The sequence below is a fragment of the Sorex araneus genome, chromosome 3, assembly GCF_027595985.1.
Source record: "Sorex araneus isolate mSorAra2 chromosome 3, mSorAra2.pri, whole genome shotgun sequence".
NCBI classification, from domain to species: Eukaryota; Metazoa; Chordata; class Mammalia; order Eulipotyphla; family Soricidae; genus Sorex; species Sorex araneus.
Window position 1 is genome coordinate 197,750,408 of NC_073304.1, and position 22,818 is coordinate 197,773,225.

At 45.9% G+C, this 22,818-nt stretch overlaps 1 protein-coding gene across 2 annotated transcripts; it reads right to left on the reverse strand.

The window, feature by feature from the left end:
• Positions 1–478: 478 nt before the first annotated feature.
• C3H17orf75 (chromosome 3 C17orf75 homolog) lies at positions 479–22,302 on the reverse strand. Of its 2 annotated transcripts, none has more exons than XM_055133360.1 (10): positions 22,079–22,302; positions 21,359–21,439; positions 17,966–18,091; positions 16,245–16,388; positions 15,667–15,724; positions 12,093–12,212; positions 9,500–9,564; positions 8,952–9,088; positions 6,530–6,633; positions 479–1,663 (listed from the first exon to the last, which is right to left on the reverse strand). In XM_055133360.1, the coding sequence occupies exons 1-10, from the start codon at positions 22,216–22,218 to the stop codon at positions 1,640–1,642; spliced, it is 999 nt and encodes a 332-aa protein (XP_054989335.1). In that variant the 5' UTR covers positions 22,219–22,302; the 3' UTR covers positions 479–1,639. The 2 variants fall into 2 exon arrangements, with proteins under 2 accessions (XP_054989335.1, XP_054989334.1); XM_055133359.1 differs by having other exon boundaries at positions 479–4,275.
• Between the last annotated feature and the right edge of the window lie 516 nt (positions 22,303–22,818).

Genomic DNA, 22,818 nt, shown 5'->3' on the forward strand with positions numbered 1-22,818 from the left:
TTGAACTCAGGTCTGCCATGTGAAAGGCAAATGCTCTATCTTCTGTACTTTCGTTCCAACCCCAGGGTTAGGACTGAGAATCGAGTTTAGGGGCTGGAGTGATAGCACAGTGGATAGGGTGTTTGCCTTGCACATGGCCGACCCAGGTTCGATTCCCAGCATCCCATATGGTCCCCCGAGCACCACCTGGAGTAATTCCTGAGTACAGAGCCAAGAGTAACCCCTGAGCATTCCCGGGTGTGACCCAAAAAGCTTAAAAGAAAAAAAAAGAGAATCGAGTTTATTAAAAAAAGTTAATGCAGGGGCCAGAGCAACAGTATAGCAGGTGGGGTGCTTGCCTTGCATACAACTGACTGGGTTCAATCCCTGGCATCCTACATGGCCCCTGTGCTCGCCAGGAGTGATTCCTAAGTGAAGAGCTAGGAGGAAGCTTGAGCACTGATGGGTGTGATGAAAAACCAGTAAATAAACAAGTAACTGCATGGTGAGAAGTTGAATTATTTATTATTGTTACAATAATATATAATTACAGATAAACTGAGACTGTTTTTATATGACATACATTTCCTCTGTATATACAGCACACAGATAACACAAATATGGAAACACTTAAACAAATTATAAAACTTGAAAAATATATTAGTTCATTAAAATGTAGATCTAGAAAGTGTTTATGAACATAAGCACTGTGAGATTCTTCTCAAGGTCAACAAGAGCTTGTCCCCCATGTCACTATTTTCCTCATCTACACTCATAAAATACAGTTTGTCACAGACTTTTATTTTCAGGTTCTGGGCCGCACCTGGTGGTGTTCTGGGGCTACTTCCAGTTCTGTGCTCAAGACTGGCTCCCAGGGTACATTGGGGAGGGCGTTTGCCTTGCATGCCGCCAACCCAGGTTCGATCCCCTATATCCCAAATGGCCCCCCAAGCCCACCAGGAGTAATTCCTGGATGCAGAGCCAGGAGTAACCCCTGAGCACTGCCAGGTGTGCCCCCCCCCAAAAAAAAAAAACAAACAAGAGTGGCTCCCACAAGTGCTCGGGAGACCACACAGTGCCAGGGAGCGGACCTGGCCCCTGACCTCCCACGTCCATAGTACATGCTCAGCCCAGAGTTGCTTCTCTGGCCCTGTCACAGATTTGTAAAATAAAATATAAAATAACATTAGAGGCTGAAGAGATAATACAGAGTTAACGTACTTGCTTTTACATGCTCCCAGCCCGGGTTCAATCACTGGCACCACATATATATATATATATATATATATACATATATATATATATATATATATATATGGTCCCCTGAGCACTGAGTGGGAAGAATTCTGAGCACTGCGATGTGCGGCCCCAGAGCCAGAATTAAAGAAGAGTGCATCGTATTCAACTTCGTATAGTGATTTTATATTATATATTCTTGGTGAATGACTCTGTATTATACATATATTACATACTACATTCTACATTACAAATACTACATACAGGAGCTAGGGATGGTGGCTCAGTAGTAGATCACATACCTCACATGTGTGAGGCCCTGGGTGAATCTCTGGCACTAATACATATATAGAGGTGCAGGAAAGAATATATACTTATACCTTGTCTGTATCCATAAAGGATTTGAAGCAGGCAGATCATTGCTTTAAAAGCAATTTACAACATGGATCTGGAATGACATATGAATTTGAAAATTAAATGTATGTCTTCCAGATTCAAGATGATGATATTCTAATATTGCTCTTGACAATTAAATTGATTTCTGGTTAAGGTTGTAGCTCATTGGTAGAGTGCATGTCTTGGGTGTAGGATGGGCTCAGTTTTGGAGAACAACAAAAATATGAATCAACAGTACAAGGGGTAGGGTAGTTTGACTTGCACAGAGCCGACCCTGGTTCAATCCCCAGCACCACAAACGGTCTTCTGACCACCACTAGGAGTGATCCCTAAGAGGTAGAAGTAAGTCCTGAACACAGCTGGGGATGGCCCAAACCCTCCCCCGAAAATTAAAAAGGGCTGATATCCAAGCCTATTAGAAAAAGTCAGATTGAAGGAGAGTATCATTAAAATTGCTGATTTCTCATCATTCTAAATGAACTTAATGCTATAAAGATGCTTCTCAGAATTTTGTTTTTAATAGACTGAGTACAATCCACATTATTAAAGTTTAAAACTATGTGAAAACCTTTCTGGATCTCTTGAATTGTATTTCTCCTAAAAGAAAAGAAAGTGAGTCATAGTCACATCTCCAGACTTCTGAGGAGGGGAACAGAGGAAGCTTTTATCAGTCATTTTCAAAGTCAAAACTCAGAACGTAATATGAATTCAGAGGAGTCAAAGAGAGGATTTTATGGGTCTATAGTCCTCTGAGTATAATGGGGGCAGTGAGAAAACAAGACTTCTGATCTTCTAAACAAAAAATCATTATCAAATGGATTTATTAAAGAGCTGTGCAGAGCAAACTGCAGTCATGTGTGTGGTTACAACTGACTTCTATGGGGATTATTGTAAATGGCTCTAGCTGAGGGCACTTTCACAGTAAAACAGTATGAGGTTTGTGACTAATGTACAAAGAACAAAAAAAATCAATGAGCAACTCTGACATAAAGAATCTGTTTGCATTCCTTATGCTACAGTTGGCTTGAAAAATTCATGTACTGTTTCTTTTTTAACACCCTGCTTAACGCTCTGTCTAAAAACAAGCGTTTTCATCTAAAAGGGGAAAAACAGAGCTCTGGCAAATAACTATGAACAAATGAAGAAAGGAAATGATAGAAATCACTAACAGAGTAGTGTTCCATCAGATACAATGTTTTATCTTGGAGCAAGTGAATCTATTTTAAAGCTTATTTAACTTCTGGTACAATCAAGATTTACTTGCATATTGACAAAGGTGGCTTCATCGCCCTTCCATTGCCTAGTAGACAAAAAGAAATCTATCAAGCACCCACAGGATGCACAGATTTGTCTCTAAAAAGGTTTCAATTTTGCTCTCTGTCCCGAATTAGGAGTACTTTTGGGGGGGCTATGGAGTGGAGGCCACACCCCTCGGTGCTCAGAGGCTACTCCTCACTCTGTTTAGGGATCAGTCCTGGTGGTACTTGGGACACTCTAAGTGGTACGAGAGGTCAAACTCGGATCAGCTGCATGCAGGGCAAGTGATTTAACCCCTGTGCTCTCTCTCTAGCCCAGGAGTTCATTTTTTATTATTTAGTTCTTGTTCTTTTGGGTCATCCCTGGCAATGATCAGGACTTACTCTTGGCTCTGTGCTCAGGGGATCACTCCTGGCAGTGCTCAAGGGACCATATGAGGTACCAGGGATCAAACCCAGGTCTGCCGTGTCCAAGGCAAAGAAGTGCCTTATACTATCTCTCTGACTGCCAGGAGTTCACTTTTTTAAAAAAGATGCTGGTGTCCATTGAAAAGAAATACTATCATTCTTCCAGGAGGAAAAAAAATTGCTTAGAATCACAGCAAATTCCTGGAGATGTCACAAAGAAATCCTTAAGTTTTATTTTGGTTTGGTTTTGATTTGGAGCCCACACCCTGTTTAGTGTTCCGAGGAATACTACCAGCTCAATGAGTTTGAGGGGCTTCAGTCCTGGAGGCTCTCAGGGGACCATGTCATGATGCACGTCGAGCCAGGGGCTGGTTCACGCAGAGCATGTGCTCCAGATCTCTGAGCTCTCCCCAACGCCTCCTGCAGCTTTACAAGTTTTTTTTTTTTTTTTTTTTTTTTTGCTCTTTTTGGGTCACACCCAGCGATGCACAGGGGTTACTCCTGGCTTTGCACTTAGGAATTACCCCTGGCGGTGCTTGGGTGACCATAGGGGATGCTGGGTGGGAATCAAACCCGGGTCGGCCGTGTGCAAGGCAAACGCCCTACCCGCTGTGCTATCTCTCCAGCTCTGATTCTCCTCGGATTGAATGTTGAATTAAGTTAAAATTTTAAAGTAAAAAATGAAAAAAAAGAATCTAGAACACATTTCCTATCAACAATTACAACTGCAATTCCAAACTTCAAGGCTCAGTTATACAACATATAATTGTCCCAAGACATTTGATCAAAAATTTTAAGAAAAAGATTCTTTCATAAATTCTTCCAGGACTGCTACCACATTTTTTGCTTCTGGCATTTCTTCATGTTCCACTTTAACAATCTTCAAGAGGATATCTCCACTACCACAGTTCTTTAGGAACATGTAACATTTAAATAAAGCATAATGATTCATTTCTGCCTGTCGGATAAATCTCTTCAAATTATTTGTGTCTTGTATGGCCTAGAAAAGATCACCAATTAAATATATATTTACTAACATAATAGATAAGTCTAAAAAGTCTCTCCAAAAATTCAACATGTTTTTACTTTTTTTTTTTTAATTTTTTTTTGGTTTTTGGGTCACACCCGGTGATGCACAGGGTTACTCCTGGCTCTTCACTCAGGAATTACCCCTGGCGGTGCTCAGGGGACCATATGGGATGCTGGGATTAGAACCCGGGTTGGCCGCGTGCAAGGCAAACGCCCTACCCGCTGTGCTATTGCTCCAGCCCCTGTTTTTACTTTTTTAAAGATTTTTTCTGCTTGGGTTTTGATTTTGAGTCACCCCTGGCGGTGTTCAGGGCTTGCTCCAGGCTCTGGACTCAGTGGTCACTTCTGGTGGGGCTGAGACCAGGTGGGCAGATGGGTATTGTATTTGGGTTACCTGTGTGCAAGGCAAGCACTCTACCCACTGTATTATCTCTCCAGCCCTGATATTTGTTTTTATTGTAAATATTTTCATTATTTTGTTTCCAATATTTTGTCCTCAATAGAACAGAATACCTATGTAAAGTAAGAACATTTAAAAAATATTGTAAATAGGGGCTCAAATGATAGTACAGCAAGTAAGGTACTTGCCTTGCATGTGACCAATCCGGGTTCAATCCCCAGTATTCCATATGTTCTCCTGAGCACCACCAGGAGTAACCCCTTAGCATGGCTGAGTGTGACCCAAAACCAACCATACCAAAAAAAAAAAAAAACCCTAAATAAGGGGACAATATTTTGTTTGTGTGTGTGTCAAGGGGAAGGGTAACACCTGACCATGCTTAGGGGTTACTCCTCGCTCTGCGTTCAGGAATCATTCCTGGTGGTGTTTGGGAACCATACACGATACTAGGGATCAAACCCTGGCTGGTGGTGTGCAAGGCAAGTGCCTTACCCACTGTACTATTGCTCCACCTCAGGTGACAACATTTCTGACTTAATTTTGAACGCTTAGGCACTGAATCACTTTTACTGTGCTTTCCAAATAAGAAATGTTCCAACTGCAAGCCTTATGTACTTGAGATGTAAGTAAACATTCACCCTGATCTGCCGCGGGGACCATCTCAGCGCATCAACCGCCTTGATCCAGAGACACAGCAGTGAATCCTGGAAGACAGCAGCTTGCCAGAGATCTCTCTGGACCCTGTACCAAGCCACTTCCACCAGGGCACCTCAGGTGCTGGTGGCCATGAGCTTCCAGAAGAAAAACCCAGGTACACGGGTTCAGGGACAAGATTCCAGGCCACATGGTGGTAGCGGAGACTGGCCAGCCCTTCCCATCTCACCAGCTTGGGCTCCTGGCTGTCATGCCCACAAATTGCCTCTGGGTGCCATCTCAGCCATCAACGGTCTTGATCCAGAGACTCCCAAGTGAATCCAAAATGGATTAGCTCCCTACAGAAATGTCTCTGGACCCCAACCATTTACAATTTTAAAATTCCAGAAGCGCTTGGCCGCAATAGCGACTGCATGACCTCTCATGATATGAATAATAAGCAATAGAAAATAAATTATCTAGCATCTGCCCCTTACAGGCAGGCTTGAATGGTGGTGGGAAAATTCAAAATAATGGTGGTGGGAAGGTGTAACGGTGGTGGGATTGGTGCTGAAATATTGAATGTAATCAATTAATATGAACAACCTGATGAAAATTAAATTTAAAAAAATAAGTAAGGGGGCCGGAGTGATAGCACAGCGGGTAGGGTGTTTGCCTTGCACGCGGCCGACCCGGGTTCAATCCCCGGCATCCCATATGGTCCCCCAAGCACCGCCAGGAGTAATTCCTGAGTGCAAAGCCAGGAGTAAACCCTGAGCATCGCTGGGTGTGACCCAAAAAGCAAAAAAAAAGAAATAATAATAAGTAAGCATTCAACCCAAGTAATTAGAAATAAATTCAGAAAACTCTGAAAAGTACAAATTTCTCCTGAGAATTCAAGTTTTGAGAACTTCTATTAAAACATCACAACTTGGGGAGCAACAGTACAAGGGTTAAGGCACTTGCCTTATACGCAGCCAACCCTGGCTTGATCCAGGAATCCCACATAGTCCCCTAAACACTCTCAGGAGTGAGTCCTGCGTGCAGAGCCAGGAGTAACCTCTGAGCTCTTGCTGGGCATGGCCCCAAAACAAACAAAAAAAATTGCAGCTGTAAAGCAGGTTGTTACTGATATAAATTAAAACTCATACAAAAATTTTATATGACAGTTGGTACACTGTGAGTTAATTACCTTCAGTTTAAAGTTCTCCAGCACTTGTCGGAAAAGAAAAGGATTACCTCCTTCAGCACCATTTAAAAAAGCCTGCATCCAATCTTCACAAAACCGGTTGCTTCCTATCAACATTTTAGAAAAAGCAAGTAAACAAGTAGAATTCAGGGTCCAGAGAGATAGTACAGTAGGTAGGAGCGTGACACTGCACGTGGTCTCCTGAGCACGGACTAGGATCACTCTTGAGCACAGAACCAGGAATAGTCCCCAAATACTACTAGGTGTCACCCAAGCACTGTCCCCTCATAGAAAAAAACCCGGGGCAATCGATAGTACAGTGGGTAAGGTGTCTGCCTTGCATGCGGCTGATCTAGGTTCGATTCCTGGCATCCCATATGGCCCCCCGGGCATTGCCAGGAGTAATTCCTGAGTGCAAAGCCAGGAGTAAGCCCTGAGCATCGCCAGGTGTGATCCAAAAACAAAAATAACCCAAGATGGTTAAAGCCTTGTGTGTTTCTTCTTATTCCCAATCAGCTCCTCAGCAGAAAGTATAAGGAATGACTCCTATTTATTATTTTTACTTATTCCTATTGTTTGTTTTATTTGTTTTTGGATTTGGGGCCACATCAGTGGTGCTCAGCGCCCTTATCTGTTGGGTCTACACCTGGCACTGCTCCAGACCTCATGTGGCTCCAAGATTTGAACCAGAATTGCAGCCACAGCTACATGCAAGGCAAGTGCCTCAACTTTTTTACTCTCTGTCTCTCTGACTGTCCCCACCCCCATTTACCTTTTAAAATTTTTCCCATGTTCCTCCCCTTTTTCAACAATTTATGATTCACATGCAGCAGTGCTCAGGGCTTACTCCTGACTGTGCTCAGGGGTGATTCTTGGCGGTGCTCAGGGAACCATACACAATGCCAGGGCTGAACCAGAACCAGCCACACACAAAGCAAGCACCTTAACCCCCAGACTCTCACTGGCCCCTCCATACGCTGTGGTTTTTTTTTTTTTTTTCAGTACGGACTACTGAACCCAGGGCCTCACACACGTAAGGCAAGTACTCTACCATGAGCTACATCCCTGTCCCTTAATATGTACATCTCCACCAAACACATTGTCTTGCATATGTTAAAGCTTCATGTATTTTTTCCTATTGGTTATCTCACTGTATGGTTTTCAGATAAACCGAGACACATGGCTCTAGTTCATTTCCATGAACAATTACCAGTTTGTTAATCAATTTTTTGAGACTCTTTTTGTATTGGGGCTTCCCCAACAATGTTGCAGGGTCACGGAGACTACTGCCCTGGCAGTGCTCGGAAGGCTATGTGGTGCCTGATAGCAGAGTGGGGCACAGTGAATGCCAGGCAAGCATTCCAATGCCGGTTTGTTTATTTGTTTGGGGGGGCACACCTAGTGATGCTCAAGGCTTACTCCTGGCTCTGCACTCAGGGGTTATTCCTGGTGATGTTTGGGGCCATATGGGGCACTGGGGATCAAACCCGGTTGACTGCATGCAAGACAAGTGCTTTATCTCTGTACTTTCTCCAGCCCTTTGAGCTAGTTTCTCAACCTTTACACATTTAAGTGGCTTCCAATTCTTTGCTATTTTATTTTCCTTTTTGTTTTGGCTTTTTTGGGTCACACTTGGTGATGCTCAAAGGTTACTCTTGGTTCTGCACTCAGGAATCACTCCTGGCAGTGCTCAGGAACCATATGGGATGCCAGGGATTGAACCCAGGTTGGCTACGTGCAAGGCAAATGCCCTACCTGCTGTGATATCACTCCGGCCCCTCTATTTCCTTTTTCAAATAATTCATTTATAAACATTTTTTTCTGTTCTTTTTTCTTGGGGGAGGTGGGGAGGGGGGGCGGAGCGGGAAATCATACCCAGCAGTGCTCAGAGATAACTCCTGACTCTGAACTCAGGTGAGACTCCTGGCAATGCTCAGGGTACCATGTGGTGCCAGAGATTAGACGATTAAACATGGTCAACCACATTCAAAACAAATGCCTTAACACCTGTACTCTGTGGCACCAGGGATTCAAAATGAACATTTTTAATTTCTCTCCTTCTGTACATTTTAAGGGCTTCTCAAAATATGTCCAGGAGCTGGAGAGATAGTATAGCAGGGAGTGCACATGCCTGATGCATGGCCAACCTGGGTTCAATTCCTGGGATCCCATATGGTCCTCCAAGTACCACCAGGAGTGTTCTCTGAGCACAGAGCCAGGAGTAAGCCCTGAGCACCACCAGATGTAGGCCCTCATCAAAAAAAACAAAACTAAACTAACAAGCAACATCAAAGTACCTTGGGGTGGAATTGCTAGGCCTGTTTGGAAATCATTACTGGTTTCGATGAGTCTAGGACAAACTCAAAAAACTGCACAAGGCAGGAAGGCTCAGTTTAGCCACCGAGAGCACCGGGAGGCGGCTCACCTGCGTTGTAGACCTGCGGCCGGGGGCCGCTGCAATCGATGACCACCGACCTGTGCTGCTCCCCGGTCATGGCCATACACAGAGAGGTCATGGTGCCTTCGTGAATAAGGCCCTGGAGACTGGCCACACTCAGAAACCTGCGGACACAACAAGTTCTTGTCCACAAAATGCAGGCTGGCAGGAGAAAGCAAAGTCATTCCATGCTGTATGCTGGGGGGGAGGAAGGGGGGGCTAGAGGGAGGTGGCGCAGGCAGAAGATGGGGGTTAAATCTGTATAAATCAGGCTTGCTAAGGAAAAGGCAGTTTGTTTGGGGCCACACCTGGCAGCATGCAGGGCTTACTCCTGGAGGGGCAGGGGGAACATGGCAGGGGTGGTGGAGGGGGGACGGGGGGGAGGGTGTGCATATGGGATGCCGGGGATTAAATCCAGGTGAGGTCGGCCACGTGCACACATGCAAGGCAAGAGTCCTAACCCCTATACTATCTCTCTGGCCCCAAGAAAAAAGTTTTTTCTTTGGGAAAAAACAAAACAAAACTACGTGCTTTACCTGTTAATGTCTCTCTTTGTTTTTTCATCTGATTCTTTAACCTCAACAGGAGTGTAACTTAGAGCCTACAAAAGAGAAGCAAAAACTTTATACCAGTGTTCCTTAGTGAGCAGCTACTCATGACTGTACAGCATGGGCCCCAGAAACCGCCACCCCACAAGCTCTCCAGAGCCCCTTGTTCAGCTGCCGTTCACTGAGAGTCTGAAATTGTTTACCACCTGGTTCAATGACCAACTCCCAGTTGTGTCCACCATATTTCAAGGTTTGTTTTCAAACAATACCCAGTGGTGCACAGGGCTTACTCCTGACCCTGTGGTTGGAAATCACTCCTGGGGGGATTAGGGACCATATAGGGTGCTGGGTCTTGAACCCAGATAAGCCAAATGCACGGCTAGTACCCTACCTACTGAGCTATCCTGCCCCGCATCACATATTGAAATGAAAAACTTAGCCACTTACTCAAGGCTACCCCCATCGTCTGGACGACTTTTTGTTTTCATTTCTGATTTACTTAGGAGTGAGGGGCTTGGGTGCTGCTCAGGGGTTACTCCTGACTTTGTCCTCAGGGTTGGGGTTGCCCCTGGCCATTCTCAGGACAGCATGTGTGGTGCTGGGGATCAAACCAGGGTCAGCATCATGCAAAGAAAGTATCTTAATCCTTAACCCCTGAGCTATCTCTTAGCCCCAGATTTTTTTTTTCTTTTGGCTTTTTGGGTCACACCCAGCAATGCACAGGGGCTACTCCTGGTTCATGCACTCAGGAATTACTCCTGGCGGTGCTCGGGGGACCATATGGGAATCTGGGAATCGAACCCAGATCGGCCGCATGCAAGGCAAACGCCCTACCTGCTGTGCTATCGCTCCAGCCCCTTCGCCCCAGATTTTAAATTTTTTCTTTTTGTTTTTGGGCCACACCTAGTGGTGCTTAGGGTTCACTCCTGACTGTGCTCAGGAAACACTCCTGGTGGAGCTCTGGAACCATATGTGGTGCCAAGGATCAAATCCAGGCTGGGCACATGCAAGGAAAATGCATAACCCATTGTAAGGCATTATCTCTCTGGCCCCAATTTTTTCTATTTTTTTTTAATCTGGACATTTTATATTATTAAAATTACTTAGAATTCTTTTTTCTCTCCCTTTCTTTCTTTTTCTCTTTTCTTTCTTTCTTTCTTTCTTTCTTTCTTTCTTTCTTTCTTTCTTTCTTTCTTTCTTTCTTTTCTTTCTTTCTTTTCTTCCTTTCTTTTGTATTTGTTTTATTTCTTTTTCTTTGGGGGGAGGTGGGGGGTAGGGACGGAATCCAGGGTTTAATATATGCAAGGTATGCCCTCTAGCACTAAGCTACATCCTGAGACTAAGATCACCTGGCATTTAAATTTTTCTTCTGAAATTGTGTGTTTGCTTTGGGGTCATTCTTGCAGTATTCAGGGCTCACTCCTGCCTGTGTGCTGAGGGATGACTCCTGAGGGCTCAGAGGACTATATGTGGCACCAGATATAAAAACTGGGTCAGCCCTTTGCAAGGCAAGTGCCTTCCTTGCCGTACTATCTCTCAGGCCTTCAAATTGCTTTGGGGAGCACAACTGTTTTTTCTGCTCATTGTTCACAGATCATTCCTGGTGGGACTTGGGAGAACAGATGAGGCCTGGGAACCTAACTGGGCAGGCTGCATGTCAGTTGAGCACCTAAACCCCTATATTCACTCTCTAACCATCCTCCTCAAATTGTTCTGGAAATGACACCTCTCCTAGATTCCTTCAAGAAGCAATTACTAAAATATATTTTAAACTCCTACGAAGACTCAGGACTGGAGTGATAGTGCAGTGGGAAGGGCGTTCACCTTGCACACAGCCGACCCAGGCTTGATTCCTCTGCCCCTCTCGGAGGGCCCAGCAAGCTACCGAGAGCATCTCGCCTGCACGGCAGAGCCTGGCAAGCTACCTGTGGTGTATTTGATATGCCAAAAACAGTAACAAGTCTCACGATGGAAACATTACTGGTGCCCACTCGAGCAGATCGATGAGCAACAGGATGACAGTGACAGTGACAGGAAGACTCAGCCACAATTTGAAATTGTGCTGTAGTCATGTAAGTGTCCAGACGAGTAAGTAAGCTCAGGGAGAGAGAGAGCTCAATGGTAGAGCACCTGCCTTACGAGGAGAGGCCTTAAGTCTGATCCCCAAGATCAAAGTAATTACTTGGAGTCTGTCTTGATGAAAAGCACAGTTTGAGTGACTATTTGGCAAGGACCACAGTGGAGGAAGTAATATCCAGAGAAACTGATTATGTCTCAAAACTGATTATGTCTCTGCCAAAGCATAAAGAAATGCTTCTCTCCCACCTGCCCTTCACTTTGTTCGGAGCCTTGCAATGACGAGGCGCTCTACGCACTCAGCTGTGGTACTCAGTGGGCATCACCCCCTTGTCTGCGGTATACGATTCTAGGTCGCAGGGCTCACACCAAGCTGCCTCATCGGGAACCACAAATAGCAGTGCCGCTAAGATTGCACTCCTACCCTCTTGCCTATGGGGCAGAAACTCGACCACAGAGCTACCCTGGATTCTCAAGGAATAACTTGCGTTTGGACAGTACTTACAGCATGTAGCAGAAAGTTAAGCTTCTCCTGAAAGAGAAGAACCACCCTTTCGATCGGGCATACAACATCTTCGAACCAGCTGCTCAGGTAGGACTTAATGTGTACTTCTATGCCACTTTCCTAGATCAAGAGAAAATGTCATTTACTTTAATACAAGCCTTCACCTTAGTGGATTTAATATTTTCTTTCCTATACTTTTCGACAGTGAAAAGAACTAGAGACAAATACCTTTTTAAAGCTAGTACTACCAATTAAAACAAAACAAAACAAAAAAACTACAGGAGCCAGAGAGATAGTGCAATGGGCAGGTAGTGCAATGGGCAGGGCACTTGTTGTCTATGCAGTGAATTCAGATTCTATCCCTGGCACCCCAGGTGATCTCCTGAGCCCTGCCAAGAGTGATCCCTGAGCACAGAGCCAGGAGTAAGTCCTAAGCACAGCCAGGTATAGCCCCCACCCCAACTCCCCCCATCACCACCACTAAGGAGGAATTATAATATAGCTTTCCTAAGCTTGTTTGGCAGAGTGAGGATTAATTCTGTATTGAGTTACTTAAAAATATATTAAGGGAGGCCAAAGAAATAGTACAACGGGTAGGGAGAGATGGTACAATGTGTAGGGTGCTTTCCTTGCATACGACAGAGCTGGATTCAATCCCCAGCTGCCAGGAATGATCCCTGAGCTCAAAATCAGGAGCAAGGCCTGAGCACAGTCAGGGGTAGTCCAACAAGAAACAAAAATCAGCTAAGCTACGTTTCAAATAAAACAAAAAGGAGGGGCTGGAGTGATAGTACAGTGGGGAGAGTGTGTGCCTTGTACATGACTGACCTGGGTTTGATCTCCGCCATCCCATATGGTCCACCGAGCACCGCCAGGAGTAATTCCTGAGTGCAGAGCCAGAAGTAACCCCTGAGCATCACTGGGTGTGACCCAAAAAGCCAAAAAAATAAATAAATAAATAAAAAGGGAGGGCTGGGTAGAGTGCTTGCCTTACACACACACTGACCCAGGTTCAATCACTGGTCCCCTGAGCATCATCAGGAGTGATCTCTGAGCCAAGAACGAGCCTGGAGCAAAGCCAGGTGTGACCTAAAAACTAATCAATTAAATAATTCAGGAATATTAATATGGCTCCATGCTATTTCTCCACTATAAAGAATTAAGCATGTACGTGTTCACTCCCAGGGCCAAAGAGATAGTACAGAGATTAAGGCATATGCCTTAACATACTACCAGTTAGTCCAAACACCCCTCCATCAAAAAAAGAAAAATGGCCATCCCCTGTCCCCTACTATATCATTATTTCATTGGATATACTCCTCGTGTGGGGGAGGGTGGGAGGCCATATCCAGTAGTGCTCAGGATGTGGCTTTGCACTCAAGGACCACTTCCAGATCATATGATCACATGAAATGCCATGGATTGAACCCAAGTCATCTGCATGCAAGGCAAGAGCTCTACCTTATCTCTCTGGCCCCAGATGATATGCTCTTAATAATTCCTTTTCCTCGGGGCTGGAGCAATAGCACAGCGGGTAGGGCATTTGCCTTGCACGCAGCCGACCCGGGTTCTAATCCCAGCATCCCATATGGTCCCCTGAATACCGCCAGGAGTAATTCCTGAGTGTAAAGCCAGGAGGTAACACCTGTGTATTGCCAAGTGTGATCCGAAAAGCAAAAAAATAATAATAATTCCTTCTCCTCAACACCCAGGACCGTGTCCAAAACATCCATATATGAGCTTAGGTTGTTAAGTACCTATTGAATGAATGATGCAATGTAGACAGAGAACTCATTCACTCAAAATGTGACCAGGGAAAATAATAAGCGGTTTACTTTTTGTTTTGGTCTTTTGGGGGGGAGGGGGGAGGAGGAGGGTTACAGAGCCAAACCCAATGTGTTCAGGGCTTACTCCTGGCTCTGTGCTCAGGATTATTCCTGGCAGTGCTCAGAGAATCATAAGCAATGCCAGGAACTGAACAGGAGTCGACCATGTGCAAGGAATGCACCTTAATCCTGCACCACCTCTCTCTAGCCGACAAAGCAACTCTTCAAAACAGTCAAAGCGACGACAGGGGCTGGTGCAGTAAGACAGCGGGTAGAGCCCTTGCCTTGCACTTACCTGGGTTCTATACCTGAAACCCCGTAAGGTCCCCCAAGCCCCACTAGGAGTGATCCCTGAGCACAGAGCCAGGAGTAAGCCCTGAGCTCTGCTGGGTGTGGTCCCAAAACAAACACATAAATGTGGATGCACCGAATTCATGAAATATTTATTAATGAAAGTGGAATCTTTCTAAAAGTCATTGATGTTGATTCTGAGACCAGTCAAACATTGTGTAGCCTGTCTCTGGTGCCAGAGACTTTATGGACCATTAGTTCTGACCAGAATATAAATCTCATGTGCCTAGAAATCGGGAAGAGAAGCATCCCCTTCCACACTTGGCAGGTTACCATATGCCACTGAATTAAATGGATTGAATTTTTTATGAATACAAAATATCAGATGGTATCTTTGAAACTTATAGGACTCTGTTCTTGCTTCTTTTAACAATCTCTTTCTGGGGGCAGGAGAGTTAGAATAGGGATTAAGGTACTTTACCTCGGATGGGGCCCATTTCTATTTGATCCCCACTACCACATGATCCCCCAAGTTAGGAACAGCCCCCAGCACTGCTGGGTATGGCCCAAAGCAAAAAAGAAAAAAAAATCAGGGGCCAGATAAATAGTAAAGCAAGCAGGGTGCTTTCTTGCATGCAGCCAATCCAGGGGTGATCCCGGGTACCCTGGGTTGGTTCTCCCAAGCCCTGCCAGGAGTGATCCCTGAGAACTGCTAGCCCTGAGCACCACTGGGCAGGACCCAAAACAACAAAATCAAAAAAGTCATAATAATAATAATAATTTAAAAAAAGAATTTAGATATCTGTGCCCATCTATATGATCATACAAGTATATCAGTGACATTATGTTGTGATCACTTCTGTCTTTTAAAACTACTAAATTAGAAGAACAGTGCAACAGGTAGAGTATTTGCTTTGCACAGGGCCGACCCTGGTACTATCCCTAGTATTTCATATGGTCCCATGAGCATCGCCAGGAGTAATTCTTGAGCATCGCCAGGAGTAATTTTTTTGCTTTTTGGGTCACACCCGGCGATGCACAGGGGTTACTCCTGGATCATGAACTCAGGAATTACTCCTGGCGGTGCTTGGGGACCATATGGGATGCTGGGATTCGAACCCGGGTCAGCCGCGTGTAAGGCAAACACCCTACCCACTGTGCTAATGCTCCAGCCCCCAGGAGTAATTCTTGAGTGTGGAGCCAGGAGCAATCCCTGCCTGCGCATTGTTAGGTGTTGCCTCCCATTAAAAAAAAAAAAAAAAAGAGCTACTAAATGAGGGACCATTGAGGAATAATCGAGTCAAATTGAGCTGAATGCATGGAGTTTAGGTAGCACATTTCCCCACCCTTCAAGGACTTAAGTAACTAAGCACAGAGCTGTAAGCAGCCCCGAAGAATCATTGGGTGGTCAAAACTAACATAAATAAATAAACATATTGCTAAATTAATACTCTTACCTCACAGTTCAATTTATCTTTCAGCCCTTGAATGTACTTGTCCAATTCAAGCCTGAAAGTTTGTTCTTAAGGAAACAATAAAGGACAAATTAAAACTGTTTTTTTGGGGGGTCACACCCGGTGATGTACAAGGGTCACTCCTGACTCTGCACTCAGGAATTAAATAAAGACTAAAATATAGGCACCTTTTTTTTTTTTTTTTTTTTTTTGCTTTTTGGTTCACACCTGGTGATGCTCAGGGGTTACTCCTGGCTCCTGGCTCTGCACTCCGGAATTACTCCTGGCAGTGCTCAGGGAACCATATGGGATGCTGGGAATCAAACCCAGGTTGGCCACGTGCAAGGCAAACGCCCTACCTGCTGTGCTATCACTCCAGCCCCTCAAGACAGTGTTTTATCTCTCCTTAAAAAAAATCTCTCAATGCAAACTATAACATCAAATAAGCCAAGACAGACTGGCCAAAAGCAGGGAGGAAGTATAAGTCTGAAGCTCCAGGGTGGGGAAGGAAGGATTTGGGAGGTTGGTCCTTAATCCTGCATTTTCCCTCCTGCTATTCTCTTATACCAAGTAAAGGATATAGCTCAAGTCCTTTCTCCGACCCTCCTAAGAAGCAGACCACATAGTCAGAAGAGCTGTATTCAGAGTCCATGTTTGCAGTTTCGGGAAGTGGTCGGTCTTGTTGAAAAAGGCAGTAGTAACAACCAACCCGGTAGCCTGGAGTCCTAGGAGAGACAAAGGTCAAATGTGTCGTCTTATTAACCTGTGCACCTGATTCTATGGACTGCTCTGAATCTCTGCCATTGTGACCCGGCACTCATCGTGATCTGTTAGTGCTGCGCAATAAAAGACAGCTCGCTCGGTCAGAGTTTGCTGGGCTCCACGAGCTCCACGTCGTAATAGGAAGATAAACATGAATCTCCAGCAGCCAATCTGCAGCTTGTGCAGGTGCCAAGCTGCTCCTGGAAAAGTCGGGCCTGAGGCCTCCTTGTCCCTGCAGCCTTGTTGAAGACCAGGCCTGTCCCCACGGGGGTCAGGGCTCTGGCTATCATGATGGACTCTAGCTGAAACAGCCCTCAACACATAAGGAACGTGTGGAATTTTTCTGTCTGAGTGAAAAAGTTCTTGCAAGTTTCAATCTCATACTATATTCGTGTTTACATTAATATAAGCATGTTCTCCCTCCCCACAAACTTAACAAATCATGGGCGCTCCAGACAGTTGTGACATGTTTATCCTGAGGCACAGTCTGAAGAAAACCACGATGAAGAGGTAAAACGGGGGGGTTGGAGAGACAGTACAGTGGGGAAGGCGCATGTTTTGCATGCAGCTGACCCGGGTTCAGTCCTTGGCATCCTATACGGTCCCCCAAGCACCACCCGGAGTGATTCGTGAGTTCAGAGCCAGGACTAGCTCCTGAGCATTGCTGGGTGTGGCCCCCAAACCAAAACAGCAACGGCAACAAAAAAAGTCGAAGTAGAAAGAAGGCTGGACATCAACAAAAGGTGCCTATATGGGGCTGGACGATAGCACAGCGGGTAGGGCATTTGCCTTGCATGCAGCCGACCCGGGTTTGATTCCCAGCTTCCCATATGGTCCCCTGAGCACTGCCAGGAGTAATTCCTGAGTGCAGAGTCAGAAGTAACCCCTGAGCATCTCCGGGTGTTACCCAAAAAGCAAAAAAAAAAAAAAAAAAAGGTGCCTATATTTTAGTCTAAAGTCACTGATGTGAACTTAGCTTCTTTTAAGTTTACTTCTCCATTTGAAATAAAAATAAAATAATAGTATCTGTTCCATGTTTCCTTTTTGTTGCTATTGTTTTTTATTTTGGCCACACCTAGCAGTGCTCAGTGACTAACCAGTTTTTTGCTTGAAGTGGGTCCAGTTAATGCTGAGGGGACCATCGACAGTGATGGGAATCTAACTGGGTCTCCTGAATGAAAAGCCCGTGCTCCAGTTAGCTGAGTTATCTCTCTGGCCCTCTACCCTTTTTTTTTTTTTGTAAAGAAATGACATTAAAGTTCACAAAAGCACGACTAAAAACATATACAGTTTTAGTCTGGCAGGGTACTCGTGTCTTCCAAGTGTAAAACTGAGTCAGTCCACTTAGGAGGAAGAGCCTGGGCTTGGGTCAAGTAATTCCACTCCCCAAATGTTTATTTGTGAGGCCTCCATGCTTGCACTGCCAGGGACAAAGATGAGCCCTGCAAATGGAAGAGGAGCTGAGCTTCTGGAGTTTCTCGTCACGTCTCATATTTAAGTCAGAAACGAAATCTCTAGACACAGCACCTTTTCTCCTTACCTCAGCTCCACTGATGCAACATTACCCAGGCCCTCGAAGACGGCTCCCTTGGAAAGACGCTTAGCAATGAAGCTGCGCAGCTCTGGCTCCACTTCAGATGGCAGATTAGTATCCACCAAGGAGAGGCTTGACAAATGAAAGACACACATTCCTTACTGGGGGAGGCCTGGGCTCGGACACGCGTCACAAAGAACACGACAGGAGGGTTTCTTTAACACTTGAGTGAGGGGGCTGGAGAGACGGGACAGCGGACAGGGCACTTGTCTCGAGTCAAGCTGAGCTAGGCTCAATCCCTGGCACCCAATCTCCAATCTGGTCCCCGATCCTGCCAGGAGTGGCCCAGGAGTACAGAGCCAGGAGTGTGCCCAGAGAGAGCACTGTTGAATGTGGCCCAAAAACAAACTAAAAAAAAATTTTTTTTAAGTAAATAAAATTAAAATGTGAAAGGGGCCAGAGTGATGATAGTACTTCGGTAGGGCGTTTTCCTTGCACACAGTTGACCCGGGTTCAATGTCTGGTGTCCCATTTGATCTCCTAAGCACAAAGCCCAGGAGTCAGAGCCCAGAGAACTGTCAGGTGTGGCCCAAAAAATAATTCCCCCCCAATTTTTTTAGATCAATAAGATTAAAACTTGAGAAAATGTGGGGCCGGAGTGATAGCACAGCGAGTAGGGCATTTGCCTTGCACACGGCCGACCTGGGTTCGATCCCCGGCATCCCATATGGTCCTCCAAGCACTGCCAGGAGCAATTCCTAAGTGCAAAGCCAGGAGTAACCCCTGAGCATCGCTGAGTGTGACCCAAAAAGAAAAAAAAAAAAACTTGAGAAAATGTTCTGTTCTCACTCCTGTGGGTTATATTTCTAGTGTATTACCAAATTTGATCTGTCTCACTGAACAACGTCAGTTAGTCCTTGCTTTAGAGCACTTTCTAGTGCAACGCCACTAGAACCCCAACCTATTCATCTTTCTTCCTTTTCACAATTCCACACCTTTCTCCTCTCATCCCTTCTCTCCTCCTTACCCCGCCTGAAAACCACAGTCAGCATTTACCCTCCCACCCTGCATAAATGCTCATTCAATTCCTTTCCTGTTTTTACCTCACTGGACACATTTAATAGAACTTCAGCCCTAATTAGTCCAGCTCTCCACCTAATCTGCCCCTGCACCTATGTGGCTAACGTCGCATCCAAAGAATCCTGTTTCCTTTAAAATGATTACTAGAGGGGCTGGAGCGATAGCACAGCGGGTAGGGCGTTTGCCTTGCATGTGGCCGACCCGGGTTCGATTCCCAGCATCCCACATGGTCCCCTGAGCACCACCAGGGGTAATTCCTGAGTGCAAAGCCAGGAGTAACCCCTGTGCATCACCGGGTGTGAACCAAAAAGCAAAAAACTAAACTAAACTAAAATAAAATGATCACTAACTTCAAGTGGACCCACACTGCCATCCAGCTCTCACCACATTTCCTGATTCACTCACTCCTTTGTCCTCCCAGGTCACCATGTCAGGCCTCCTCTATTCTCAATTCAACTACCTACTGCCCATCACTAAACATTTATCAATAGAAAATAAAAGTTTCAATTCACTTTGGTTTTTTTGAGCTTTTTTTGCTTTTTGGGTCACACCCGCTGTGCTATTACTCCAGCCCTACCCACTGTGCTATTACTCCAGCCCCTCAATTCACTTTGGATTAAAATACAAAGAGACTATAATTTCAGTATTTGGAGGGAGAAAAAAGATCTTCTATCACCAAATGTCCCAGTAAAGGATATGATCCCAACACTGCTCATTGTCTTTTGTTTTAATGTATATTATAGAGCATTTCAAACATAAAAGGCAGAAACATAGTATAATTAGTCACATATAACACCCACTGTTTTGACAACTTCAGCTTATGACTAGTCTTATTTCATCTGTGCTCTTATGCTGCCCACAACCTTTACACCTTCTAGATTTTTTTGAAGTATGTCCCAGGCTTCGTATCATTTCATCTATAAATTTCTTACTAGGTATCTTGAGAAGATGAAGCAACAGGTGTATATATACAAAACCATGACAGCAACCAAAGTTTCTTTTGTTTTTCACTTTTGTTTTGGAGCCACACACAGCAGTACTCAGGGCTTAGTCCTGGCTTTTTTGGCTCACGGATCACTCCTGGCAGTGCTGGGGGACCATATGCAAAGCCAGGGATGGAACGCAGGTCAGCCGCATGCAAAGCAAATGCCTTACCCACTGTACTATCCCTGCAGCCCCCTGAAAGTTTTCTTAAATCATTTATTATCCAGCCTTTAATCATTTAATAATGTGTTGATAATATGCCACGTGCCAGTACCACAAAAGGAGACATCAATGAATGAAAGAGAAGGATGGATGGAGATAATGAGGCACTTGCCCTGCATGCAATATAGTTTGATCATCACATACAGTCTCCCCCAGCAGTACCCGACTGATTCCTGAGCAGAGAGCAAGAAGCCCCGAGCACAGCTAGATGTGGTCCAAACCCACATCAAAGAGAAAAAGAGGAAGAGAGAGGGATCTCTGCTGACTTGCAATTGTTACAAGCTAGTATGCAACAGAGGAGCATGAAAGAATATTCAAAGGATGGGGGGAGAACTGAAACCTTGCTTCTTTTGGGGGGAGGGCCACACTCAACAGTGTGCTCAGGGATCACCCCTGACTCTGTACTCAGGGATCACTCTCAGAAAGATTCTGGGGACCATATGGAGTGATGGAGATTGAACCTGGCCAGCCGCATGCAACATAATTGCCCTATCCACCCCCTGTACCACCACTCTGGTCCTGAAAACTTCCTGGTACCCTTGTGATGATGAGTATTTTACTGGCGTTGCAATCAAGAAACTTAAAATAACTATTACTGGTTATCATCCTGGGCACTGTTAGGATTTTGTTTTTCTTTTTTGTTTCGTTTTGGGTTTTTGGGTCACACCCTGCGGGGTTACTCCGGGGTTACTCCGGGGTTACTCCTGGCTCTGCACTCAGGAATTACTCCTGGTAATTACTTCGGGGACCATATGAAATGTTGGGAATCAAATCTGTCAGCCATATTCAATGCAAACACCCGATCCGCTGTACTGTTGCCTGGGCCTACATTATCAGTATTTGCATCTGCTCCGGGCTTGAATGAGTGATTAATGAGGAAATCAAGATGTGGTTCCAAGGGCACCAGTAAACTTCATGCTTTCATTCAAAGAAAGTTCAGTGGGAGCAGGGTTCCCATTGGCAGCTATGGGCCAGGCCAGGGATGGAACTCAGTAGCAGAGCACATGCTTTGCATGCATGAGGCTCCGATTCTGATCCCCAACATCGAAACCAAAATATGTAGGGACAGGTCAAAGATGCACGTAAGATGGGTTATGGATGAGCTGTTTTTACCTGAAGTCATCACCAGAGGGAGTTTCTGCGTTTGTGCCACTTGGACTTCCATCTTCACTATCCCCTCGCGGCTGTGCCAATCTGCCACCACAAAAGCAATACACTATCAGACAGACGCACGACCCAAGGGGAGTAGGCGGGGGACGCCTGCAAGCAGGGCGGGGTCGGTAATCGACGGAAAAGGCTACCAGGCAGGTGTACATTAGGCCAGGACTGACAATGACACACGGGTCCCTACGCTCTCCGGGTCACCTAAGAAGTGAAGGAAAAGGCTACAGCCAACATCAGGAAACGAGCACCTTTCCTCCAACACAAGACACAAACAGGCCTTGCGAGGCCAAGAGAAAGTCAGTGGCAGAGAGTCGCCGGCTGCGAGATAGGGGGGCTGCACGCACGGCACAGACGCAGGGCGGGTTTGGGCAACGCAGGGGAGCGGGACCGGGCGACAGGGCGGGCGTGAGCATTCCTGGGCGTGCAGGGCACTGCGCTGAGCGCGGGGGCAGGGACGCCAGGGGCAGACGGGAAGGCCGGGCACCGAGGGCCGGGCCGGGCGCCGGGGAGGAGGACGGCGCTTAGGCAAAAGCTCTTGGCTGGCAAGGAGAAGAGCGTTAGCGAGCGGCGCGGCTGCCGGGCAGGGCCGGGCAGGGCCGGGCCGGGGGTGGGACGCGCAGCCCGCAGGACGGCGGCCCGCGGGCGCCCAGGGGCCGCCGGGCGCTGCACCTGCTTCCACGGTAGCTGTAGAGACAGTAGTGGCTGCTGGGCGGCGGCTCGAGTCTCCGCTCCTCGGCCGGGCCGCCCTCCTCGCTGCTCTCCAGCTCCTTCTCGTCCCCGTCCAGAGACTCCTGCAAAGAGGGGAGCATCGCGGCCGGCCCGGGGCAGCCCGGTGTCCCCCGCAAAGCGCTCCCCCACTGCACGCGCGGTCCTCGGTGGCCCGGCTCGTCCGGCTGCCGCTGCTCGCACACACCCGTTCCGCGCCTCTTCCGGGTCCTCAGCTCAAAGGTTTTTCTTCTTCCCCCCGGCGTGGGTGTGGTTGGCAAGGGGACTAAAAATAAACTTCACGGGGAAATTTTTACCATTTCTCTTTTAACTCCTTTTTAAAAAAAATATAGATATTTCCCGTCTTTCCTTTTTATTTTTCAGAGGTTGGGGTACAAGTTTATTATTATTATTATTATTATTATTATTATTATTATTATTATTATTATTATTATTATATTTTAATTATTGCATCTCCGGGAAATACAGTTAGAAAGCTTTCACGATTGAGTTTCAGTCATAGAATGATCCAACACCCGTCCCTCCACCCCATCTTTCCTTTCAAGACTTGTAGAAGACTTAGTCATCACAGTGGCACCACTAGCCAGGTACATTGGAAGGAGTAAAGCCAGTTCTTAACTCCCTTGCAGGCATGCATACTCCAAGATTACAACAAAACTTTAATAGCGCTCTTACTCCACTCA

Excerpts from the sequence above, each read along its gene's own strand:
- C3H17orf75 (XM_055133359.1), bottom strand. The coding sequence starts at position 22,218 with ATGCTCCCCTCTTTGCAGGAGTCTCTGGACGGGGACGAGAAGGAGCTG. Across the intron at positions 15,725-16,244 it reads TCGGAGAAAGGACTTGAGCT|TTTCAGGCTTGAATTGGACA; the intron begins ATATCCTTTACT and ends TTAAGAACAAAC. Across the intron at positions 4,276-6,529 it reads TGGAGAACTTTAAACTGAAG|GCCATACAAGACACAAATAA; the intron begins GTAATTAACTCA and ends GATCTTTTCTAG.